The sequence below is a fragment of the Rhinatrema bivittatum genome, unplaced genomic scaffold (genome assembly GCF_901001135.1).
Source record: "Rhinatrema bivittatum unplaced genomic scaffold, aRhiBiv1.1, whole genome shotgun sequence".
NCBI lineage: Eukaryota > Metazoa > Chordata > Amphibia > Gymnophiona > Rhinatrematidae > Rhinatrema > Rhinatrema bivittatum.
Genome location: NW_021820700.1, coordinates 235009 through 260668, shown reverse-complemented (window position 1 = coordinate 260668; position 25660 = coordinate 235009). Strand labels below are relative to the sequence as shown.

At 45.4% G+C, this 25660-nt stretch overlaps 1 protein-coding gene across 1 annotated transcript in view; it reads right to left on the bottom strand.

The window, feature by feature from the left end:
* LOC115081971 (dedicator of cytokinesis protein 5-like) overlaps positions 1–25660 on the bottom strand; it is a gene marked incomplete at its 3' end in the record, with an annotated part of 108351 nt that overhangs the window by 20789 nt on the left and 61902 nt on the right. Inside the window, exons 2-3 of the mRNA XM_029586208.1 lie at positions 15905–15988; positions 1820–1860 (exon numbers count right to left, since the gene is read on the bottom strand). Of these exons, the coding sequence (XP_029442068.1) occupies positions 1820–1860; positions 15905–15988 (125 nt within the window). The remainder of the gene's footprint in view (positions 1–1819; positions 1861–15904; positions 15989–25660) is intronic.

Below are 25660 nucleotides of genomic sequence, written 5' to 3'. Positions count from 1 at the left end.
GGGCCCTCAGGACACAACGCAGTTCTCTATACTTGAATGCAAGAGTTTATATTTACAGGATACAGGTTTATTTACAATTAGTACTGAACTCAGTCCATTACTCCCTGTGAATGTTTGTTCAGGTCCGTTCATCAGCATTCCAGTTCAGAGTCCAGTTTCACTATGCAGCTTTCAGCCATTAAGCTGCTTGAACATTGGCCTTTTCCAGCAACCCTTCTTAAGCCCATTCTGGATCCTGAAGGTTGAGGCCATGTCCTGGTCTAGGCTGCCTCACTTTAAGTCACTCTGAGTCATATTAGCAGTGCACCAATTCAAGGCCTTCCAAATTCTTTTCTACTCTGACACCTCCACATCTCTCCCAAGCAAATCCAACATTTCTTAAAAGTTTTGGTCTTCACTGGTGTGCCATTTCAGCCCTTGTCATCTTCACCTTTGATTCTTACAAAATAATCTTTGGGACTGCTGGAAGAAATTCAATCCCACTTATCTTCTGTCTATTTGAGAATATTTTATGGCTCTTAAGAGGTTAATATGTCCACATGAGGGTTTCATTTTACAGGAACACATCTAGCTAATGTACCCCCATCCAAGGGAGTGGCCTGTGTCATAATGGATTCCCCTTCTGTGAAAAGACTGCCAAGGGAAACTTTTCCAGTGCACCAGCAAACACACCGAAATAAGCAATTCTGTTTTTATTACTGCAAGAACAAATTGCATTAAAGACAATGCATAAAGAAGAAAAGGTTAAATCAAAGATATAAATACCAGCAATACAAACAATACAAACAGTTTCTGAGCAATGTTCTTCACATGAAATAAGTAACCATGGACCTTGTATATTTGTATGCTTACTAGTACAGGCCTGGTAAGCTTTAGAATTACTAGCGAGCTCGCTATATCCTCCAGGGGTATATCACTATGCTAATCCTGGGCCCAGTAATGCCCATACACAAGCAAAAGTTACTATCCCCCAACTCCATCCAAGTGCTTGCTGCAGTGCTCAGTGTTCCTTAGCACACAGAAGTTAGCAGCCACCCGAATGTCCATCCATACTGAAGTAAATGCTAGTGTTGCTGTGATGAGCAAATAGATACACCTTTCACCTCTAGAGTTACACTGATGGGGGCTGGAGATTCAAAGATTGTTTAACAGCTCAGAACTAGAGCCATTCATAAGCCATGGGTTTTTATAGTGGTGAAGCAGATAACACTACCTTTTGTGTAATACAGAATGTCACAATAGAGAAACAGCAACTCAAAAATTAACCAGGGACCTGGGCTAAAGAAAGAAAGAGAGAGAGAGAGACCTGAAGCAGGGTGAATAATATGATGCAATGACAGATTAAGGCAGCCATGTTTGTGAATCATTAGTGCTTTGGCTTTTCCTCTGTGGCAGGTATACAGAGCAAGGTAATGGCTTCTCACCTGTACAGGTAAAAGATAGAATGGCTCAAACTGTTATACAATGAGAGCCTTAACATATTTCCCTTTCCCAACTCAGCACATGGCGCCTCCTTCTGGTACAGGGGCAGGAAGGAAGGAACTGGACAAGACTGGCTGCACTACCATTACTTCCCAGCTGATGGAATGGCATGCTAACAGAACAGAGTTTACAAGAAGGTTACAATTAAAGGGCTGCAGAGAGTACAGATGCAACATCTGGTCCATAAAAAAAAAAAAAAAAATTCACAATCTGCCCCGAATGTTCATAAAATGAAGTCCCAGTAGTTTAAGTAAGATAGAAATACGCTAAGTATTTTTTCCACTGTAACTCCAGCCCAACCATTTTGTAATTTATATTTAAAAAAGATAAACCATACCTTTATACATTTGTTTCTGAGAGTGTATCCTCTGTACCAGCCTGTCAGGATACAACAGAAAATACAGAAAGCTTCATAAAAGAGGCAGTAAGGAATAGGCATGAATGCATATTACTAACCAACACAAGCCATTAAGAAGGAAAACGAATATTCTAAATATACTTATGTATATAGCATTTAGAAAACACACAGATAAACGCAGCAACAGAACTTCATCTTACTTTCTCCCAGGTTGACATCACAGTCAGAAGGAGATCATTTTATAGTCCATAACCAATAAATTAGCTTCTGATAAAGGGAAGGAATATGGAGAGCGACAGAAGCAATCAGGTTACCAAAAAAGGTATCTCCTTGTTTAGTTGCAGGGAGTTGGTCTTTCCTTCCAGGGGCACCCCAAAAGATTTTGGTTTTGGGTCATAAATTAGCACATTTAAAAGCCTGAGAGCCTTTGTTATTAAGACAGGCCTCCAGTACAGCCCAAGGCTCCCAAGTGTATCCCCTACTTTGGGGTTTTGGCCAAAATGCTCGGGGGTCACACTCAGTCCCTTACTAAGTCCTCACAGTATTTACCAACCTCAGGGTGTGAATTCTCCAGTAGGGGGAAAGCTGAACTTCCAGGGCCCACAGCACAGGGTTGGAAACCTCTCTCTGGTTATGATGCTGTTACTTAGGTGCAGGTGCGGAACAACAGGCAAGGCACACTTCATGAGTGTTTCATATCAAATTTACTGCAGAGCTTCCAATTAATCAAGTGACACCATGTACATTTATATATGGGTACATCCATGTCCATGATAACCATTTTCTCTCTGACTCAGTGACTGTGTCTCACCCTCCAGGCATTGGACTGATGAGTATCTCGAATGGGCCATGAGTATCCTATGGCTCGTGGAATCCCTTTCCCCACCGTACCTTAAATCCAAATGTCCTCAGTCTCTATGACCTACCCATCTTCTTTTCTTTCCCAAGGTGGAGACTCTGAAGGGGTCTCCAGACAACAAAAGTTCTTACTCCTGATTCTTTCTCTGCTGTTCTTCTATTCTCGCCACTGGGCAGGAAGGGTGGAAAAAAAAAATAAAAACGTCTTCCCCAAATCAGAAAAAAACAAAGTTTCTCTCAAAATCTATTCCATAGCGATTCTCCTGCAGCACGTCATCACGGAGCTTCCATCCACAGGCTGTGAGCTGGGGCCAGCTGGTTCTCTCTACTCCTGGCCATCCCAGGGAAAAGCCAGGGACCAGGGATCTCAAGGAGAGTCCAACAATCTCAAACGCCCTGGACAAAATCAAAAACTGGAGACAACCCCACCAGACAGGATGAGTACTGGAAGGGGTAAGTCCAGGGGACCCAAACCATGAGTCCTGGAATCAGGAATAGGCAAAAGTAAATACTTGGTGATCAGGACTTGGAGGAGATCCAGATGCTAGATTTTGCTCAAAAAATGTTGAGGCTGTAGAAAGAATACCATTTCTTCTCTTCCAAAATGCAAACCAAAACTGCCACACAGCTTTACCGCTCTGCCTACTTTAATGCAGGACGGGCTGACAATCCAGTAGTCTTACAGGGCTTTAGCTAGGGTCATCTTTATTTTGCAGCCTGGTCCAGGGCAGGTGTACACCAGGCATTCTACACCTCATTCCAACCAAACCAGACTTCATTCACTACCTTTACCAATTCTCTCACAGAAAGAACACAGCAAAATAGGAGTGGCCAATTCTGGTTCAAGAGAGACACAAACAGGCCATGTTTTCATGATACCCACAATGAATATGCATGAGATAAAGATCTGCATGCATTGTCTCCATTGTATGCAAATCTATCTCATGCATATTTATTATAGATATCCTGAAAACCTCTGCCTGTTTGTGGCTCTCAAGGACCAGAGTTGGCCAACTCATCAGCTGTTGACCAAATGTTCATCTTTCATATCCATTTTCTACCAATGCTCATTTCAGAAAGCTTTCAATCCACCTAAAATATTAAAGGAGAAGAGACATATTCTATGCAGAGCCAAGTTCTCAGGCTATTTCCTACTAACAAAAAACCTGAGATCAATGAGTTTGTTTTCAGTAAGACAGAGTTAATGTCTGTCTGTCTATGCAAAGGAATATACAGAAATAATGGTCAGAAGGGAGCAAAAGATGCCAAAGAAGTCAATTAACCCTTACATTGTTATCAATATAATATGCAAAGTAAAACCAATAGGTATTTGTACAAACAATTCCAGAAAACTGTCTTTTACAAACATCGATGTGAAATCTCATGTTCTGTATATTAATTCTTAAGGGGGCACTTAGGGAAGATAAGGCCATCATGGAAAGACTAAATGAATTCTTTGCTTCGGTGTTTACTGAAGAGGATGTTGAGGAAGATACCTGTTCCGGAGACTGTTTTCAAGGATGACGATTCAGATGAACTGAACCAAATCACGGTGAACCTGGAAGATGTGGTAGACCTGACAGACAAACTGAAGAGTAGTAAATCACCTGGACCCGATGGTATACACACCAGAGTTCTGAAAGAACTAAAAATTAAAATTTCAGACCTATTTTTTACTCAGTGCACAGTTAAGCTCTGGAATTCATTGCTAGAGGATTTGGTTATGGCAATTAGTGTAGCTGGGTGTAAAAAAATTTGGATAAATTCCTAGAGGAAAAATCCATAAACTGCTATTAATTAATAAGGAATAGTAGTTTGAGATCTACTTAATGTTTGGGTACTTGCCAGGTACTTGTGACTTGGATTGGCCACTGTTGGAAACAGGATGCTGGGCTTGACTCCGTATGGCATATCTTATGTTCTTATGTTCTTCGATACAGAATGAAATACACTTTATAATCATTCCAGAATGGATTAAAAACTAAGGAAACATTACCCCAAGTATGAGACTCGGCCATTATGTGGTTACATTATGTAGAGCCCCATTGGGATCCCTACCAAAGACAGAAGTCTTCTAGAAGGTCAAGCAAAATAGAGGAATGTAGCATATTTGCCACAACACTGAATGTTGCAATGGTGTATTCTACTTTTCACAATAGCAAGTGATCTCTTGAGACTGTGTGGATTTTTTAGTTTGAAGTTGAAAGGGAAGGAGCTTTTCCTTTCATTTCTCTTAAGTCTGCATAGTACTGACACAAAGCCTTAGCTGATGTCATATTCAGTTAAGAAATGTATTTCCTACTCACCTACAGTGGTTGGTAAATTATCTCTTGTTTTTGAGTGGTTTAATCATTGTGTGAGGAAGTTTTATTCACCCTTCCTATCCTAGAGAGGAATAAAGAGTTGAGTTTATTTTCGGCACCCGGGTGTCCCTCATCTTGATGGATTCCATTGCAAATCTGTCAAGTGGTTGAAGGAGGAGTGGATACCCAGTTGGCACCAAAACCAAGAGGAGAGAGGAGGAAAAAAGCCACCATACTGGTGCTCCTTTAAAGCAAACAGCTGCAGAGCTGCTCACAAGGTACACGAGAGGAGAGAAATGAAGAGTTCCAGATCAAAAGTGGATCCCAGTGTTTTAGGGAATCCCTAAAGGGATAGGAGGACTTTTTCCAGTTTGTCTAGGGCAACTTCTCTTTCCATCCAAACAGAAAAAAGAGACCAGGAGGGAGACATTGAGAGATTCACAATTGCATTATGGCTATTATCAGATAAATTTGTATCAAGTCCCATATTATTCATGTTGAATTATTACGTTAGTAAGGTTTTATGGTGGAACCCCATTCCAGTGTCCAGCTTCTTTATTATATTTAGATTAGAGTTTACATAATGCCTGCCCCCCCCCCCAACCCCACTCAATATTACCGCTATGCTGTTGAGTCTTGGGGCAGATGTGGGGGATCGTAGACTTTTGACCATTCTTGGTTTTTGAACTTAAATCCCAACACAGTGTGATGCTTCCTCCATTTGGTATCAGTACTGTAGGAACCAACACTCATGAGGACGGGATGTGTCACAATGCCAGGGCTGGCCTGATGTCTCCTTCCGGAAACCAGATCACTTGCTAGCTCCATAACCCATGCACCCAGCATGTTCCCGAAGCACATCAAGTTTAGATTTATAAATACGCTTACTGCCAGCTACCGGTAGAACTGCAGCACACAAAGTTCTTTCCACAACCTCAACATTTCTTTTAGCAAAATCTAGCATTTGAACTCCCTCCAAGTCCTGATCACCAAGTATTTATTGTCTTATGAAACCAGCCTCAGCAAAAGATCTCGAAATGATGGTTTCAAGGCAAATTTGTGTTTGGATATTTGGCAGTAATTTGACTAGCACTTCCAGTTTTTGTTTTGATTTTGATTTTTTTCAAGTTAAAACAGATTAGCACGTGTTGAAGAAAGAGAAACAATAAATTCCTCTGCTACTTATGGTAATTCAAGCATTGAACTGCCTGCAGACTGCCAATCAATCCTCCGGCGTAAAATGAGTCCCAGGAGACAGAAGAATGCCAACTTGTCATGCAGATTTAGTCATGGTCACCTTCCTTCAACTGCTTGAAATAAGCTTGAAATAGAATGCTGGCCAAAGTCTACATGCATTTCGGAAAACCATATGGATCAAATCAGAAAAAAATGTCTATCAAAAGCAATATACTTTGGCCCAAAAAAACAGCCCTTTCTGTAAATGTTATGGCTTCTACAGCTCATTTAAAAGTCAGCAGGATTCCCATACTTGGTACGAGGAATCTCTGGGTTCTGATACATTTTATTGGACCAACAAAAAAAAAATGTAATACGTGCGCTTTCAAGATTACATGGGACCTTTTTCACACATAATCAATACTAGGAATGATGTTTCTTTTTATGAGACACTTCTTCTAAACCCCCAGCCTCCAACAGCAAGTGATTGCAGAGTTTGTTCACAGCAATATTCTTAACCACTAGGCAATCTAGGCCTGGGCCTAGGGTGCCAATCATTGGGGGGCGTGAGCCATGTGGGGCGGCTCGCAGCCCCACATGGCTCACAACCCCTAATGGGGGTGGTAGGGTGACCGGGGGGAATGATGGCATGACCGGGGGGGGGGGGGGGGGAAGGCAGCGCGATTGGGGGGGGGGGGGCACGAGGTAGAAGGTGCCTAACCCCCTTGCACCGGCCCTGTTCTTAACTAAATGGAACAGACCCCTTTTGTCTGTTAACATTAATGTCTGTTAGTTCAGTTAGTAAGAGTGCAGGTTAGTGTAAGGGGGAGGATATCATTCAGATACAGCCCTTTCCATCGAGAGGTCTGGAATAGCCATCTCCCTGAGAGTCTAAATAGCAGCTTTCTACAGAGAGCTCGGGAGGCAGACCCTTATGGTTTGCTGAGAGTTAGGAGGTAGTGAGGAGTTTTGCTTAAGTAGTTTTTTCAGGCCCAGGCAAATCCTGCCTGGGGACACTGACCAGGATCGGGAGGGGTTTCCTTATCCAGTCCACTCCCTGGCTGGTTAGGATTTTCTCCCTCTGGGGATATTTTCTGGCCTTAAGAGTTTAAGTGCTAGGAGCCTTGTGAGAGCCTGTACACTACCTGGGCCCAGGGCAAGGGGAACCCTGTGCCTGGGGCTGTGCAGGTTAGGGAAGACCTTCCCGCCATACCCTCCTCGAGGAAGGAGGGGTCAGTGACCTGCTGCAAGGAGGAACTCCAGAGTTAAATTCAGTTGAAGGGAAAAGACTTTGATTTCAAGATCCAGGGGGGAGTTTTGGCTGCCCTTCCTTCCTGTTTGAGGCAAGAGAGCTGATTACTTCAAGGGGGTCCCTCTCATCAAGGATCCAGAAAGAAGAAATAAAGAGATTGTGTAAGAAACCAAGAGATTTAGAAAATCTACTAACGGTGAGTAAGGGAAATCACAAATCACGGGGGACACCCATATGGTCTTTTCACCACCTTGGGGAGGGAGAAAAGATAAACTCTCTGTGGCATAGACTCTTTACTATTTTTACCAGATGGGAAGTGATTTTGACCAAGTTAAAGAGACCCTGCTCACCTAGGAACTCCATGTAACCAAGCCCTGGAGGGTGGAGGTTTCCCTGGCCTAATATGTGAGTCCTGTACAGATAGAGGGAAAATGACAGTAAGAGAAGAAAATGGAGAAATTATTTACCTGATCATTTCATTTTCCTTAGTGTTGACAAGATGGACTCAGGACCCCTGCCAGCAGAGTCAAGTTTTAAAGCTGATGTCACTCTAGATAAACCCCTGCAGTGACCTCAGCCCTTCAGTATTCTCTTCAAAAGTCACTGTGGACATACTACCAAAAAAACTACATTTACAAACTTGATTAAAAATGGATAACCATAACTGTATTTAACCAAACATAAACACTGAACCCCAGTAAGATTACAGATGCCCTGATTTGGGTCTGGATGATGGCTTACATGTGATCTCTTGGAATCGATATCCACTCCACGGGCAAATCTTTGACACTGTTCTTGGGCAGCCGTAGGCGGGATGCTGAGTCCATCTGTCTACACTAAGGAAAACTAAATTATCAGGTAAGTAATTTTTCCATTTCCTAGCGTATAGCCAGATAGACTCAGGACCAATGGGATGTGCAAAAGCTACTCCCGATTGGGGTGAGAGGTTGTCCATAGTCCGGTTCACACCGCCCTTGCAAAGGCTGCACCCTCCCGGGCCTGAATATCAGGCGATAGAACCTGGAAAAGGTGTGCAAGGAAGACCACGTCGCTGCTCAGCAGATGTTGATGGAAGACAGCATTCTAGCTTCCACCCAATGAGACTGCCTGAGCCCTAGTGGAATGAGCATTAACCTGAAGGGGTAATGGCTTTCCTGCCTCCACATAGGCTCCTGTGACCACCTCCTTAATCCAGCAAGCTATGGTAGCCCGCAAAGCTGGTTTGCCCTGCTTCCTTCAACAAGCAGTCCATCTTTCGGATCGGTTCTGAAACTTCCAGAAACCGCACCAAAAGCCTACTGACATTCAAATGGTAGAGGAAGCGGTATTCTCCCGTGACCTTGTGCTTATCTAGGACTGATCAAATGAAACTCTGAGACTACCTTGGACAAGAAGGATAGAATGGTAAGAAGCTATAACACTCCTGGAATCATCCAGAGGAACGGTTCCTAACATGACAATGCCTGTAGTTCAGAGATGTGAAGTGCCGAGCATACAGCCACCAGGAACATCATTTTCAGGCTTAATAAACGCAAGGAAAGACTGCACAGTGGCCGAAAGGAGGGCCCTGCCAAAAACTAATACTAGATTAAGATTCCACAAGGGAACTGGCCACTGTAGGGGTGGCTGGAGGTGCTTTACCTTTCAGAAAACAAGCCATGTCTGGATGAGCCAACAGGCGCCCCTGAAACAGGAGAGAGTCGTTACCTAAACCTTCAAGGAGTTAAGGTTCAAATCTTTATTCAAGCCATCCTGCAAAAATTTCAGAATTAGTAGGATTTTGACCGTTCGAGGGGAGACACCGCGTTCCTCACACCAGGCCTCAAATACTCTCCAGATCCGCACATACGATAGGGATGTAGAGAATTTCTGCGCGCAGAGTAAGGTGGCAATTACTGCCGCCTAATATCCTCGCTTCATCAGGCGAGCCCTCTCAAGGGCCAGACCGAAGGACAGAATTGAGCCGGATTCTCATGAAGGACTGGTCCCTGCTGTAGCAGGTCCCTGTGCAGTGGGAGGCACAGAGGGGTCTCCATCAGGAGTCTCCGCCTGACTACATACCACGGATGTCTGGACCAATCTGGAGCTACTAGTAGGACTAATCCCCTGATGTGCTCGATTCTGTGAGTGACCCTGCCCAGGAGGGGCCAACGAGAACATCGATCCCCAGGGTGAACTGATCTCTTCTGCAACTGAAGAACTGTGGAACCTTCGCATTGTGAGATGCGGCCAGCAGGTCAATGGGTGGGAGGCCCCAGCAATCTACTACTCGCTGAAAGGCTTTGGCCAACCACGCCCACTCTCCTGGATCCAGACTCTCTTTGCTTAGAAAGTCTGCTCTGACGTCTTTTTCTGCAATGTGGGAGGCTGATTGTACGGCCATTATCATGGAGCGTAGGGTTTCCAATCGGAAATGAATCACTCGTAGATGTCAGTTGACGCTCTTGAGGTCCAGAATGGGGCGAAAGGAACCTTCCTTCTTGGGTACGATGAAATATTTTATTTATTTTTATTTATAATTTTTTATATACCGACATTCTTGATAAAAATATCAAATCAAATCGGTTTCCATTGAAACAGAACAGTCACAGCTGTGGCGTTACATTGAAACAAGTCGTCAAATCATTAAATAACAGGTGAATATAGAAAAAAATAATAATTATAAATAAGCATTTATAAATAAAACCATTATAGATAACAGTTGAATATAAATAAACAGGTTGTCAAAAAAAACGAATGACAAATATAATGGGGCGGCATAAATAGATGGAATAACGCCCCATATTAAAGTCTAGAGGACGTGAATGAAGAGTGGGTGGTTCGCGGGAATGACGGCTACTACCTGGAGATAATACCCTTATTCAATAAACATACACACGGTTAATGTGACTCCAACATTGCTCTAAGCTTCAACGGCAAGGGGAAATGTGGAAAAAAGGATTTGCATGAACAAAAAAGCGGGGAGTAGGTAGCTTGTTACGGCGGCTACTACCCCAAACCAAATAAGTCTGATACTTCACTTTCAATGCATATCCAGCATAGCTCTCTGCTTCAACGGCAGGGGGGAAAGACTGATACTTCAAGCATATCCAGCATGGCTCTCTGCTTCAATGGCAGGGGGGAAAGACTGATACTTCAAGCATATCCAGCATGGCTCTCTGCTTCAACGGCAGGGGAGAAAGTCTGATACCTCACTTTCAATGCATATCCAGCATAGCTCTCTGCTTCAACGGCAGGGGAGAAAGACTGATACTTCACTTTCAATGCATAGCCAGCATAACTCTCTGCTTCAACGGCAGGGGGAATGAAGAAAGGTGGATCTATATACAGACAACAACCAACAAGGACTGAATTATTTAGACTGGGTGGGCAGGTGGGCGTGGGTGTGGCTTGCTTATTGCGGCGGTTGCTATCCCTAACTAATTGGGCTGGATATTTCACTTGGATGCAGTTCCAACACTGCTCTCTCATTAATGGTGGGGGTGGAAGGGAAATAGAACCAAAAGGTTACTAAGAGCCAGGAGTAACATAAGTATGAGAAAAAAAAAATGTGAAGCTTGCTGGGCAGACTGGATGGACCGTTTGGTCTTCTTCTGCCATCATTTCTATGTTTCTATATTTTCCTGGGGTGCAGGTACTGGGATTATAGCCCTCATCCTGAGGAGCCTTAACAGGGTAGTCTCCAATGCCTACTTCTTGTGCTGGGAGTGGCAAGCAGATATCATCAATATGTCCTGAGGAGCACTGCGAAATTCCAGCACATATCCTTCTCATATGACCTCCAGTACCCATTTGTCCGAAGTGATCTCGACCTGCCGTTGGTAGAAGAGGGACAGTCCACCCCCTATTTCCTCATTCCAAGGGTGGGTCGGCAAAACTTCATTGGGGGGTTCAGGATGAACCTGAACTTGAGCCTGAGCTTCTCTTGGGCTACCAACTCTGAAAGGACTGAGACCTAAAGGACCGAGACCTCTGAAATGTCTTGGTCCTTTTGTAGGGGCGAAAGCATTGGGAGCCCCTGGAACAACCTCTAATGGGCGAAGGGTGCTGTAACTGCTTTCTCATATCTTCTGGTAGCCGGGGTACTGGAGATTCACCCTATTTACTGGCCAGCTTTTCCAATTCGCTTCTGAAGAGGAGTGATCCTCTAAAGGACATCTTTGTGAGATTTGCCTTCAAGGTTACGTTTGCTGACCAATTCCACAGCCATAGCTGTCTTCTGGCCACCACCACCACTGAGGCCACTCCTCTGGCCGAGGTACCACCTAGGTCCGAGCATACATCAGCTAAAAAGGCAACGGCAGGTTCCATAACCGCCCTGGAATTCACTCCTGAGTCATCCACCTCTCGAGAGAGGAGCAGGCTCGAACGAGCTACCAGGGCACAACAAGAAGCAATCTGTAAGGTCATTGCTATTGCGTCAAAGACTTGTTTAAGAATGGACTCCATCCGCCTATCGTGCACATCCTTAAAGGCTACTCCTCCCTCCACTGGGATAGTTGTTCACTTAGAGATGGCACAGACCAACACATCCACTTTAGTGAAACGCAAACGTTCTCTTGTTGCCGGTTCCAGTGGGTATAGAGCTTCTAATGCTCGTCCAGCTTTAAAACTTGCTTCTGGGGCATTTGATATATTACTTTGGCAATACATGATGGGGGCCATCAACTCTGTGCTCAGCCGGTAAGCACTGAACCCAGGTAAGTTTAAAAAAAAAAAAAGAGAAGAGGATTTACTCCCGACTCAGAGACATTGAAGGGGTTTTGGTAAGACTTCCTCTGGTCTCCTTGCTTGGCACACCATACTGACGTCTCCAACTCCTGGATGGCTTCCAGTACTGGAAAGTAGCAAGAGGCTTTCCGAAGGGAAATCAGAATGGGATTCTTCTTTGGTTCCATCAGAGAGTCCACCACAGGAACTTCTAGCAACTTCAGGGTCTGAGAAACCAGGGCCAGCAATTTGTCTCTATGGAAAAACCGTAACATGGTCCAATACGGTTCTGAACCGGGGGGATTTCCCCATCTTCCAAGGAATCTGAATTATATTTTTTGTCTGTGCCATACAGGCCCTTGCTAGGGAAACCCTTAGTGAGTCAAAGCATGCCTCAAGGTCTGCCGATAGGACCAGGAGAGGAAGGGCTTACTGGCTGAAGTTCCGTCCGGACAGGGGCTAGTGAGCTAGCAGACTGCGCCTATACAAAGGCTTGAAGGCCTTGAAAGAATTCCACCCAAAAGAAGGTGGCTGGGTCCATGCCTAGCCCATGATGTACTGGGGTACGTGCTGCTAAATTTCCTTCTCCCATGGATGTCCCGGGGTTATTCAAATCCGGGGTACTTCCGGTTAAGGCTGTGGCTGACCCATTCTCTGAATGGGAGGAACCAGGCATAGCAAAGTCCAGGAAGGCCAACTCTCCCTGGGCTTCTTCTCACTGCTGACATAAACAAGAATCCAGGTCAGACTGTGCAGTCCTAATATGACAAGCAGCGCAGAGAAAAAGGTGCTTATGTTTCTTTGCTGCTGGAACCATTGGTGATAGTAACTGCGTGTTCAGACGGCTAGCACTTAAAATTTTATGCGCACAGATTTTGGGTGCCTACGCGGGCTGCAGCAAGGCTCACACACAGCCTGTGCATCCGTCTTTATTTGTATTCTGCGCCTAGTAAGTTGTACCCGTATGTACATGCATGACGTTATGCCACAGCCTGTGCATGGTGTTAGGCTCACAGCGTGTGCAAAGTCAACACACACTGTGCGTACCAAAGCTCTATGGTGGGCAATACAGGCACAAAAAAGCGCACAAGATGGCGCCACCACGGCCTACCATGCAGTGTGCCGACCAAGCCTAAAGCGGGGCCTAGCCCACCGGGGGGCAGCTCAACCCGCTCGGAAGCCCACTCCCCCTTACCCCAACTTACCCCAACGTACCACACCGTACTGATGTCGGGAACGACGTCAGTATGGTGTGCCAAGCAAGGAGACCAGAGGAAGTCTTACCAAAACCCCTTCAATGTCTCTGAGTCGGGAGTAAATCCTCTTCTCTTTTTTTTTTTTTAAACTTACCTGGGTTCAGTGCTTACCGGCTGAGCACAGAGACGGTCTCCAGCTGCAGGGAGAGAGGGCTTTGACCACACTGCCACACTCGGCTTCCTGCACCTGCTGCCTTTCAGCTGCTTCAGCAGCAAAGTCCATGCTGGGAATCGGCTACCGGACCAAGGCACACCTCTGAGAGATCTCGGAATTCACAACTGGGGGAGGGACCTTTCGGTATCACCAAGGGAGAGCGGGGCTCAATCTTTTCTACAATTTAAACGTAGAATTTCTCCTTCCAAAAGGTACAGTGAACCCCATAGAGAAAGCATCAACGCACCTGCTGGAGACAGAGAAATACTGAAGGGCTGAGGTCACTGCAGGGGTATATCTAGGGTGACATCAGCTTTGAAACCTGACTGCGTCTCCATCTGCTGGCAGGGGAGCACAACCCATTGGTCCTGAGGCCATCCGGCTACACGCTAGGAAACAAGAGAATTCTGGGGTGCTGCAGTTTAAGTTATTGCGCCATTCATCATCAGTGTTTGAACAGTAAAGACTTTAATTTTAAACACTAACCAAGTGGTTCCAGAGTGGTTATTTGAGCAAACAGTACACCGTGAGTGCAGATATCCCTCTCCCAGGGGACTCGGACAGAGAAACAGAGGAAGTGAGACCCTTCTCCCAGGGACAACACAAAGAGAAAAAGTCTCCCCTAGTACTTGGGCCCTGAAAGTTAACTCTTTCCCCCCCAGAAAAGAATCCACATCCAAGGGAAGGAGTCTGCAAGAAGAGCTAATCAGGTGTCCCTGCCTCAAAAAAATATAAATAAGTTTATGGCCCCCATCGGAGTGTGATTATACTTTCCGAGGTGGGGTCTAATAAATGCCTGATGCCCCCCTCCCCCTTCACATGCACAATATTTGGCCTCATGGCTTGGGGAACCTAATTTGACTCGTGTAGAATATTTGTGTTACCCTAGCTTTATGTGGTGACTGGAAATATTTTGCCTTTTGAAATGGGGGCAAAAATAGTTTCCAAAACTCCTGTAGTGGGAAACTGAAATAAAGGACTGTACAATATCTGTACAATATGGGGAAACCGATTTAGGTTCAAATAACTTTATTGGCATGACAATTTTTCATGTATTGCCAAAGTAATATATCAAATGATTAACTTAAAAGGGTAAGAAAAGAAAAGGATTAAAACAGAGAATAGGCCAGTAAAAGAACCCATGAGGGGTTCTCCAGGATCCTAGACTCCATTCCAGCCATGAGAATACACAGAGTATTTGTGGGAATTGCCAATGATGAATGGAGGTTGATAGTAATCAAGGCAGCTGATTTATTTTTTTTTTCCCATGGAGAGGACAGGCCTGCTGAGTGCAGAAAACCATGCTTGCTAACAAGGTTCAGCGTTTGAAAGGTTTGAACCAGCCACACGTCATAAGACTGAAAGGTTTTGCGCGCTTTCCAAGTTCATTGCACAGATGTTCCATTTCACAGCAGCTGTTTCTCACCGGCGCGACAGCAGCTCCTGTTGTGCTCTGCAGACCTGGCCCAGATGTTAAGTAACTGCCCTGTGGGAAACAGTAGCAGTGCCTCCTTCGGATTATAGCCAGGAAGCCTCCTGATCTGAGGAGGGAGGCTAGCCCAACAGCAGGATAATCTTACTCCATCTAGAGCTCAGAGTCGTCTTCAGAGCCCAGAATCTTTCCAAGCAGGGTAAAAGTCAGGGGCTGCCCTACAGACCACCAGCTTTAAGTATTAATGTTATTTTTGCTTGCAATGAACTACCGTACTACCAAGTGACAATGGGATGTTTCAAGAACGAGGAACAAAATTTCGTAGCAAGGCCCAATCTTAAAACCATATCTCAAAAATAGAAGTTACTGAGAAGATATTAACAACTGGATATCATTAACTCCATTTGTTTTTCTCTCTCTTAGTGCTAGGTGTCTGCATGCAGATATGTAACATCTGTAACTAAGTTGATGTAAAGGTGAATGAGGTACTGATGGACATTTTAAGATGAGTTACGAATGATAAATTATTCATGCTTGCCTTGTCATGGCCATGGCAGACGGACGGGCCTGCTCCAGCCTAAAACTCCCAGCTTCCACATCAAGTGCAGGGGGATATGGTGAGAGGCAAGTTTACCCTTCCCATGGTACAATACTCTGTGGGATACAGTTAATGAAAAGTTATCCCTAACCCTCTACTTACTGAGCGCCTGGGCAAAAACATGGAAGTCTTTTGATACAACCTTAGAAGCCGCAGAACCTGCCTTCTGTAGATGATCTCTGCAACTGCACGGCTGCATCATAATTTTTGTCTGTGGTCCAGGCCCATTGCTCCCTGCTGTCCTTTGGCAGCATAAAGAGAGGGAGAAACAGCATTCTTCTGATAGAAAGAGGCATTTCAGGAAAGGGGGTTGCTCTGAACTTACCCTCGTGCATCTCCAGGATATGAACCGTGTCTCCGACCTGCAGCGACAGCTCTATGTCCTGGGTGGCATCGTAGTTATAGATTGCTGGGACGAAGAAGGAGCAAGCAGAATTAACATCCCCATAATGAACTGCTCATGATCACAATAACACGCCGTTCGCTTCCCTTGCATTTTTTTTGGTACTAAACAATGAAATCATTTAATCTTCTTGCTATGCATCTCTTATCTCCAAGCCCCAAACCTGCTGTTTCCATTACTTTTTTTTTTTAATCATCAGAGAATTTCCTTCCGGAGGTGACAGGATATGTACAGTCTTATTCAGCAGTCACAGCTCAGGGCTTGGGAATTCAGAGATCACTTTTTCACATCCACCTCCATCACTCAGTGCCCGAGCCTGTCTAAAGATCGATGGTCCAGCACTGGCAGTCGTGGGGCCATAATTAACTTTTAGGCACAGGAAGGACCAAGAATTTTAAAAAATGGTGGAAAAACACTACCAGGAGGTTCATATATATCTTACACCATTTGCGTTTAACTATGACATGTTATTCTGTTCATTGTATTTTCCTCCTTTCAGTTCAATGTAAGCCGGTATGATGTGCCTCACGAATGTCGGCAAAGAAAAGTCTATAAATAATAAATAATAAATAAATAATATTCAGTGCCATTTGTCTAGCTAAGTTCAAATTTAGCCAGAAAAATGGCAGGATTTGAAAACACCGCCACGCTGACCAAGATAGCCAGATAATTGTTTATCTGAATAGAAAGTCGTCCAGCTAGCACGGGCACAGGGTGGGGTGCATTCTGGTTGATTTTCAGCTTTATCTGGCTAACAGCTGGATAAGGTTAGGGCTTATCCAGCTAACTGTAACATAACCGGGTATATTCAGGAGCATGGGTGCACTGCTGACTATCCCAAAAAAGGTAGTCGGATACATTTGTCTGGTTAACTTTGCTTGCCAGCCAGTGTCTCAATATGGACCTCCACTAGTCCAGTTTGCTTACATAATTTTGAAACAGGGTATGATTTGTTCAGGAAGGGGGAAAAAGGGTTTCCCATAGAAAACAGACTGAAAGTAAAAAGAGTTGTGTAACCTTTTACCTGAAAGAACTAAAAGGTATATTTACTAAGCTATGTCATGGCTATAACACAAGATGAACAGCATTTATCATGCATTAAACTCAGTTTATTGCATTATAGGGCAATATCTTCAGAGATTTCCTCCCCTATTGAAATGAGCTGCTTTGTATGCATCGGCATGCAAAAAACTGCCAAATGCATGCAAAGCAGATCATCAATAATCAATTCTTTGAAAACTTCAGCCACGTAATTTTATCACATTTCAGGTCAGTGTAGCTATTTGTTCTTGGAGACATTGGCATGATAGCGCACATCCTGATGTCACCGGGAGGCCTGTTAAAGAGACAGGCCAGCCAATAATTATAACCCCCCCCCCCCAATGCTGAAATAACCCTGGGGTTTGGGGAGGACCCCCGCCCACCCTGGGCACAATGAAAAAGTTAAAATAAAGATTAGAAACCATGCAGTAACACTACACCCCCTCCCCAAACCCCCTTAGTCTTAAAACATCCCTTCCAAAACCGTCCCCCTAGCAGCAGTTTCCTCTCCCTCCTTCCCTGGTCAAATCTGACATAATCCCTGGGGTCTAGTGATCCCCTTAAGCCCTCCACCCCACCCCTACCAGAAAAAAATAGATCCTGGTGACGTAGGGGCACCCCGAGCCACCCTCACCCTCTACCTCTCAGCAGACTGGTTGGGGTATAGAGAGGGCCCTAGCTCCAAGCCTGGTCAATGCTATTTTCCAAAATGGCATCAACCTGACTTGGCCCCTATTATGGGATAGGCACAAAGTCCGGGGACCAGTCTTTGCACGTGGACGAAGTCCCGTTTGCCCAGTCATGCGATGGAGAAACGTCAGGGTAACACCTGACCAGACCTAGAGCTAGAGAGGGCCCCCACTATACCCCAATGAATCTTGGAAGAGTTAGGGGTGGGGACCAGGGGGTTGTGATACCACCATAAACCACCAGGGCCTGCTTTTTCTGGTAGGGGTTTTGGGGAGGAGATCCCAGGGATTCTGTCAAATCTGACCAGGAGTGGAAGGGAGAGGGAAAAGGTGGGGGCTGCTGCTGGGGGAGGGTAATTGAAAAGGAGATGGTTTTGCTGGGGTCCTGAGGTAAGTTTTAAGATCAAGGGGAGTGGTTTGGGTAGGGGAGCGGGGCTTCAAAAGCGGTTTCTAACCTTTTGTTTCTTATTTTTTAGATCAATGCTGCCTCAGAAGGCGGCGTTGGGTGGTGATGGCGTCCACAGACACTCCCGGGGGGGGGGGGGTGAGGGGGGGTTATTAATGCGATGGTGGTCCCGGCCGAGGTGAGCCACCATCGTACGAGTTAGCCCCATTTCGATGCACAATTTTTGATCGTGCATGTCTCCTGTGATCAAAAATCTCACAGCGTGACCGCCGCAAAATTTTGTCAGGGAGAGGCTAAATATCCCAGGGATGACCCCCCCGATATTTTGTGCCTCCCTCAGTAAAATATCGCGGCTTACTAAATGACACCCTAAAACTGAAGGAAGTCCCACAAAACAGCAACTTTTTTTTTTCTTTGCAGAAGCTTTTCCTCGCATGAGGATTTCCTGAATGAAATTACATCCAGGGGGTTGAGGGGGGGGTGAGAAGGGCAAAAGCTGCATCATCTCAAACTGCTGCAAGCAAGCCGATTTGCAAACTTTTGTCCTTCTCCCCCAAAATCTGAATCTGACCCTTGTGCCTGCTCTGGCTAATTCTTTCTACAGGCAGCTTTATTGAGTTCAAGGTCTGTACACGCTCTACAGTGAGGAAGCCCATACTACTATTGATCATTGCTATAGTGCTACGTCCCTGCTGGTGGAGCCTGCACTCTAGTCAAGACAAAGACATTCTAGGAGGTTTTTTTACTTAGAAAATGGTTAAAGTCAAGAAGGCCACGGACTGGGAGAACCAGGGTTTAAAAGCAATCTCACGAGATGAGACGTCAGGTGGGGATCTGACTATGGGAGCAGGAGGCACCTGCTCAGGAAGGCTGTTCCAGGCATTTGGTACAGAAAGCATGGTGTGGAGATAACATATCATTTAGCATGGGCAGCACTGCCTATGCTGCCAGCATTACACAAACACCAGATGTTATGGGGGGTTCCCCCCGCCCCCCATAACCTCCCAGCTGTGGCTTTTCTTGGAGCACCACAACAATGATAAGAGCGCAGGACTGGAAGGTTCGAGGGAAAAAGGAATCCTTTTTTGCTATTTAAAAAAAAAAAGACATTACGACTGATAAGGGACAGGAATAGGGAAGCATGTCTCCAGTAACACGATATACCCTATTATGAACCACGAGGAAAGCAGAACTCATGGTGTGACAGACCCAAAACATGGAAAAGATAAAATTATTATGGTGAGAGGGTAGGCAGGCTGTCCCATGCAAGCCTAGCAAGAAAATTAGCAAAGGTTTTTCTTTTCTTTTCTTTTTTTTTTTTTTTTAAATACATTTCACCGTTTAGTGTGGTTTTAGGAGAGGTTTATCAAAAAAACAGTCTCTTTACTCCTCTCTAGCCATCCCCCCATACCTCCTCCTTATGCATTGTTAGGAATTAAATGAGAGGTGTACTCCCCAATCGCGTTTCCATGATCTGCAGTACTCTTCTAATCCCAAGTGCCTAACTGAACAGTCACTGTCCACACTCCCTCCTTCCTTTGGTAAAAATGATTGCACAATGCAGGATCTATCAGGTCATAGTGACTTTTGAACTGTGCCCAAAGTAATAAAACTCAATGCAGAGAAACAATACCTTTGCAATGCTTGTGCAAGGAACGGCTTGCTGGACACACCTGCTCAACTTAACGCTCAAATATTCATTATCACATACATATCCCATAGTTTTAAACAGGCAAGGTCAAAAAACAATCCATAGTCAATAGAACAGCATTGTACAATGATATCGGCCAATTGCTGGATGTCATCACCTACATAATAAACACATCCTGTGCTTTGGAACCTATTTCCAATATGCAGAATCCTATTGTGGAAAATGAGAAATTACTACTTACCTGATAATTTCCTTTTCTTTAGGACAGTCAGATGAATCCAGAACCAGTGGGTTATGCACCTCTACCAGCAGATGGAGACAGAGCAAACTGACGTCACAGTACATATACCCCTGCCGTGACATCAGCCTGCCAGTATTCTCTTCAAAAGTCAACTGTGGACAGACTAACAAAACTTGATCAATAACAGATAACCATTTCAGTAGTCAGCCAACAGGAAACACTGAGCTCAGGCAAAGAATACATCAACACTCGTCTAGGGACTGGATTAACATTTACCAGTAACTCCTGGAACACATATCCACATAGAAGGACCATAGCACAATCATTTGGCAGCCAAGGGCGGGATGCTGGATTTATCTGACTATCCTAAAGAAAAGAAAATTATCAGGTAAGTAGTAATTTCTCATTTCTTAGCATCCAGTCAGATGAATCCAGAACAAGTGGGATGTACCCAAGCTACTCCCAAATAGGGCAGGAGGCTGCCTGCGGTGCTGTCAAAACCACACTTGCAAGGGCTGCATCCTCTTGGGTCTGCACATCCAGACGATAATACCTGGAAAAGGTGTGCAAGGAGGACCACGTCGCAGCTCAGCAAATGTCGATGGGAGACAATCTAACTTCCACCTATGACACTGCCTGAGTCTGAATTGAATGAGCCCTAACCTGGCTAGGTAACGGCTTCCCAGCATTTACTGGGCATGACAACTTCCTTAATCCAGCCCGCAAGGCTGGCTCTCCCTGTCTAGTACCACCGTGAAGGACAAATAGGCGATCCGACTTCCACAAAGGCTCAGTAACCTCCAGATACTTGGTAATATGTCTTTTGACATCCAAGGGTCACAACAGACGATACTCCTCTACATCTCTCTCTCTCTCTGTCCAGAGACAGCAGGGAGATGGATTGATTCAAGAGACCACCTCCAGTAAAAAAGAAGGAACAGTACGCAGCTGTACCGACCCTGGAGTCACCTGGAGAAATGGCTCCCAGCAAGACAAGGCCTGTAGTTCGGAAACCCTACACGCAGAACAAATTGCCACAAGGAACACGGTTTTCAAGGTCAGCAACCGCAAGGACAGAGTAAGTAGTAGTCTAAATGTAGGACCTGCCAAAAAAATGCAAAACCAAAACCATATTAAGACCCCATAGAGGCACCGGAAACCACAAAGGAGAACAAAGATGTTTCATTCCTTTCAGAAAATGGGTCATATCAGGATGAGCCGACAAGGATCCACCATTTATCCGACCCCTGAATCAGGCAATGTTGTGAACCTGCTCGCGACAAGCGCAGGCAGGCCCCTACCTTTGCGGCCAGTCGGGCCGCTGAGGTCCTCTTCAGCGCGGCGCTCCTTCGCGGCCCGGAGGCCGCAGCAGTCTCCTGCTCTCCCCGACGTGGCATGGAAGCCGCATTCTTCTCTTGCCCTGCGTGGCTGGGCCGAGCTGCCGGGAGCCTTACCACGCGGCTGTGGCCATCACAGCTGCTCCTGCTTCCTTCTGGGGTCCTCGGACGGCAAGGGAGCCGTCCTTGCCGCTGCTGGCAGGCCTTCCAAAATCCAACCCCCTTTGAAATTAGCTTCTGGGGTGCCCCACTCAAGATCAATCAGTTCTTGACTGGCCTCCATCATGGGAAAAAAACAAGAGGCTTTACGCAAGGAAACCAAAATGTAATTTCTCTTTGGCTCAGACATTGAATCTGCCCCAGGAACTCCAAGCATTGTCAAGGTCTGGGAAATCAGAGCTGGCAGTTCATCCCTATGAAAAAACCGTAAGATAGTTCTATACGGTGCTAATCCAGGAGGGATTTCATCATTCTCCAGAGAGGCAGGATCGGTGTCATCATCCATGCCATCCGGATCTCTATCCAGAGGTTCTGCTGCTGCTCTAGGAGTACTCAACAGAAGGTCCATGAAAGGTTCCTACCTGCGCCTCTGCCCGAGGAGCATTGGATGGGGCTGAGGAACCTGAGGAGTACTCACTGAGCTACCTTCCCCTGCTGAGAAATCAGGGGAGTTCCAAAATCAGGTGCCCCACCTTAATTGTCTTTATCCAGACCCACATCCAGCTGGGAAGAACCAGGTTTAGTGAAATCAAAGGAAGACAATTCTCCCTGAGCCTCCAAACAATGCTGGCACAAATCAGCGGGCACTCCTGGCTGAGACGCCCGAATATGACAAGCAATGCAAAGAGAAAGACACTCAGTCTTCTTAGTTACAGGCGTCATTAGGGCCAACAGTGCCCTGAGCAATGGCCGGAGTCATGTGTCTAGCAGTTTTACTTTTTTTTTTTTTTATATGTGCTCAACTAAGCGCTCAAAAATTATGTGTCAAACACTCAGGCACCCACACTTAGGCACTTACCTAGGCGGCCAAAAATTAAGCGCAGAAAAAACTTAAGCACACAGTACTTGTGCGCAGAGGTAAACGGCGTTTAAAGTGGGCACGCGGACCAGAAGGCCTGACTGTGCATCCAAAAACTGGGTGCACAACCTTGATGCACAGCTAGATGCACATGATGGACCAACAATCCTGTAGAGGGCAGCCTTAGAAAACGCGCGAAGAACCCTTGTGGCCTACCACGTGGCACGCAGCGAAAAGCCTCGGAGCAGGGCCTAGTCTAAGGAGGCTGCTCAACCCGCCAGGTTGCCCATGTCGCTCGACCTCGGAGCGGGACGAATGTCAGACTGGCACACCGAGCACAGAGACTGGGGGAGGAGGAAGCCCTACACAACAAAAAAACCTCCTTCTAAGTCTCTGTATAAACTTTTTTTTTTTTTAAACTTACCGAAGCTCACTTTTCCTGTCTGAGTACTGAGACGGTCTCTGACTGCAAGGGGAGAGGGCATGCGCCGTCACAGCCATGCTTGGCTTCCTGCACCCGCTGCCTTTCAGCTGCTCAAGCAGCTAAGTTCACGCTGGCTGAAAAATCAGCTAATGGACCAAGGCACTCATCTGGGGAACCACGGAAATCAACTCAGGAATTCTCAACTGGGGGAGGGACCATTTGGTATCACCGCAGGAGAGCGGGGTGAATTTATTTCCTGAAATCTCCTTTTCTTTAAAATGAGGTAATCCCCAGTGGGGAGATGCACGTCCACCATCTGCTGGAGACGAAGAATACTGGCAGCCTGATGTCACTGCAGGGGTATATATATATACCGTGACGTCAGTTTGCTCCGTCTCCAACTGCTGGTAGAGATGCACGACAAACTTGTTCTGGATTCATCTGATTGGACGCTAAGAAACAAGGATTTTGATCAGAAAACTGAGCAGATCTGGGCTGGCAGGCACAGTTAGCTTCAGAAGGCTTCCCTTGAGTAACTTGTTCTTACAAAGGGTCTTTTATCGCTGGAGGAATGCAGAGACAGTGGAGCCAGCACCTACCCAACCTAAAAGCTGTTTATCACACTTTAACAGAGATCTGATATTTTTTCCTTCTTTTTATTTGTAACATGTCTTATGAGAAATCTTCTAGCACTAAATAAGGAAACACATATTATCACACACGCCATTCATTTTAAGCAGCATTTGACATGTATTGCTTCCTGGATTGGGGCCAACCCAAACACATGAACAGCACTTTCACACCACACACAGGAAACAAGCACTAAAAAGTGACATAGAGGATGTAAAAAAAAAAACCCACTGCCATTTCTAGTGAACAGGAATGGTAAATAGATCCTGTGGGCCTTCCTTCTTTGCCTCTTCCAAACAAAAGCCAAAACAACTCCCACAAAGAGACCTGAACTCTATAGTATTATCCTGTATAACAGCGGCAATTTGTCTGGGAAGGACCATCAGTTCATTACATCTATCAGATTGAAAGCAGGGGGCACAGGATTAAGGGATTAGCGCCTCTACAACGCACGTCCAACGCGGAGTGAAACCAATAGCGCTCAACACATGCAAATGCATGTGAATGAGGCCATTAGCTATTCACTCCCAATGCAAAAAAAAAAAAAAAAAGTGAGTCTAGGAGGCACATTTTAGTGATCAGAAATTAATGCCTGCCCGGAGCGGGCTTTAATTGCTGAGCGCCACAACAACTAGTACAGAAAAGCAGAAAAAACTGTATTGCCTCCTACTTAATATCTTTGGGATATTAAGTAGGAGGAACAGCTCTTTAAAAAAATAATTTTAAAAAAGTTTTAAAAAAGCGCTGGCAGTGGGGTGCAGGAAGCGGATGCTCAGTTGATAAGCGTCTGTTTCCTGAACCCCTGGCACATGCATGGGTTAGGAAAATGGACGCTGATAAATTCAGCATCCATTCTCCGAACCTGATTACTGGCACCAGAAAGAGTGTATAAATCAATATTAAAGCGTCGGGCACTTAATATTAATTTATTCACTCCTTCACTGCCCATTGGTCTTTTTCACTGAAATTTGTCAGTGAAAGGAGCAATCCCCTTTCAGGACAGCCTTCTGAAAGGTGGTTGGTCCTTTCACTGTCATGTGACAGTAAAGGGGACCAATCAGCAGTAAGTGAGGGACTGAATAAATAAATATTAAGTGCCCGACGCTATAATATTGATTTATACACTCCTTCTGGTGCCAGTAATCAGGTTCGGAGAATGGATGCTGAATTTATCAGCGACCATTTTCCTAAGCCCTGCATGTGCACTGGTTAGGAAAAACGGGACGCTGATAAATTCAGCGTCCGTTTTCTTAACCAGCGGACAGCCACCGACAGCGGACCTCTCTCCGGCACACGCTGTCAAGGAGGCGCTAGGGGTGCCCAATCGCCCCGAGCGCCTCCTCGACAGCGCGAGCCCTAATTTAAATATTGCATCACGCCCCCAGGAGAGGTGCCTGGGGGCGCGTTAGGAAAGCGGGCGCTGAACACACAGCGCCCGCTTTCAGCGCAACTTTTTTTTGCGTCGGCCCCTAGGTTAGCAAATGTCCTATTATGAATTGGTTAACTGGCTAAAGGATAAGAAAGAGAGAGTAGGACTGAATGGACATATTTTCTCAACAGAGAAAGGTTAATAGTGCTACAATACAGGCCCTGCTACAAAAAAAAGGCTCACTGGCAGGTCTCTTACCCTCTTTTACTGTAAAGCTTGTTGCTGATTTATTGTTTATTGTAAACCGAGGTGATGTTTTTAACGTACCGCGGTATATAAAAAAAATCACTAAATAGATAAATAAATAAATAAAATACTGAGGGTATAATAAGTAACTGCTTGCCTGCTGAGGGCAAAGAGCGAGGGGTCCAAAGTCAAATAACAGATTAACTAAACAAGAGGGTCCTTCCCCCTTAATGGCCTTTTAAACCAAGGTTAGAACTTTAAATCTTACTCCTTGGGCCACAGGTAGCCAATTCAGTCGTTCAAGCAATGGGGAGGGGGGCACATTACTGCCCTAACAGTTTAGTAAATCAGCTCCTATGTTTAAAGCAGCAGTACTAACTGGATCCTTCAAATATCAGCTTCCCCGTTCCTTGGCTCCACTCACTCTTCTTTTGGACTCTGTTAGAAGTGTCTTTTTCTTCTGCCAATGATATTGTATTTCTTCTATATTTTTTTCCACTTTTCTGAAGTCTATTTTATCTGAGCTCTCAGGGCATATTGTAAGCGGGTGTAATAACCCAGTGTTTCCCAACCAGTGTGCCAGGGAAGTCATCACCACCTGATGCTCAGATCCGGACCAGCACTTG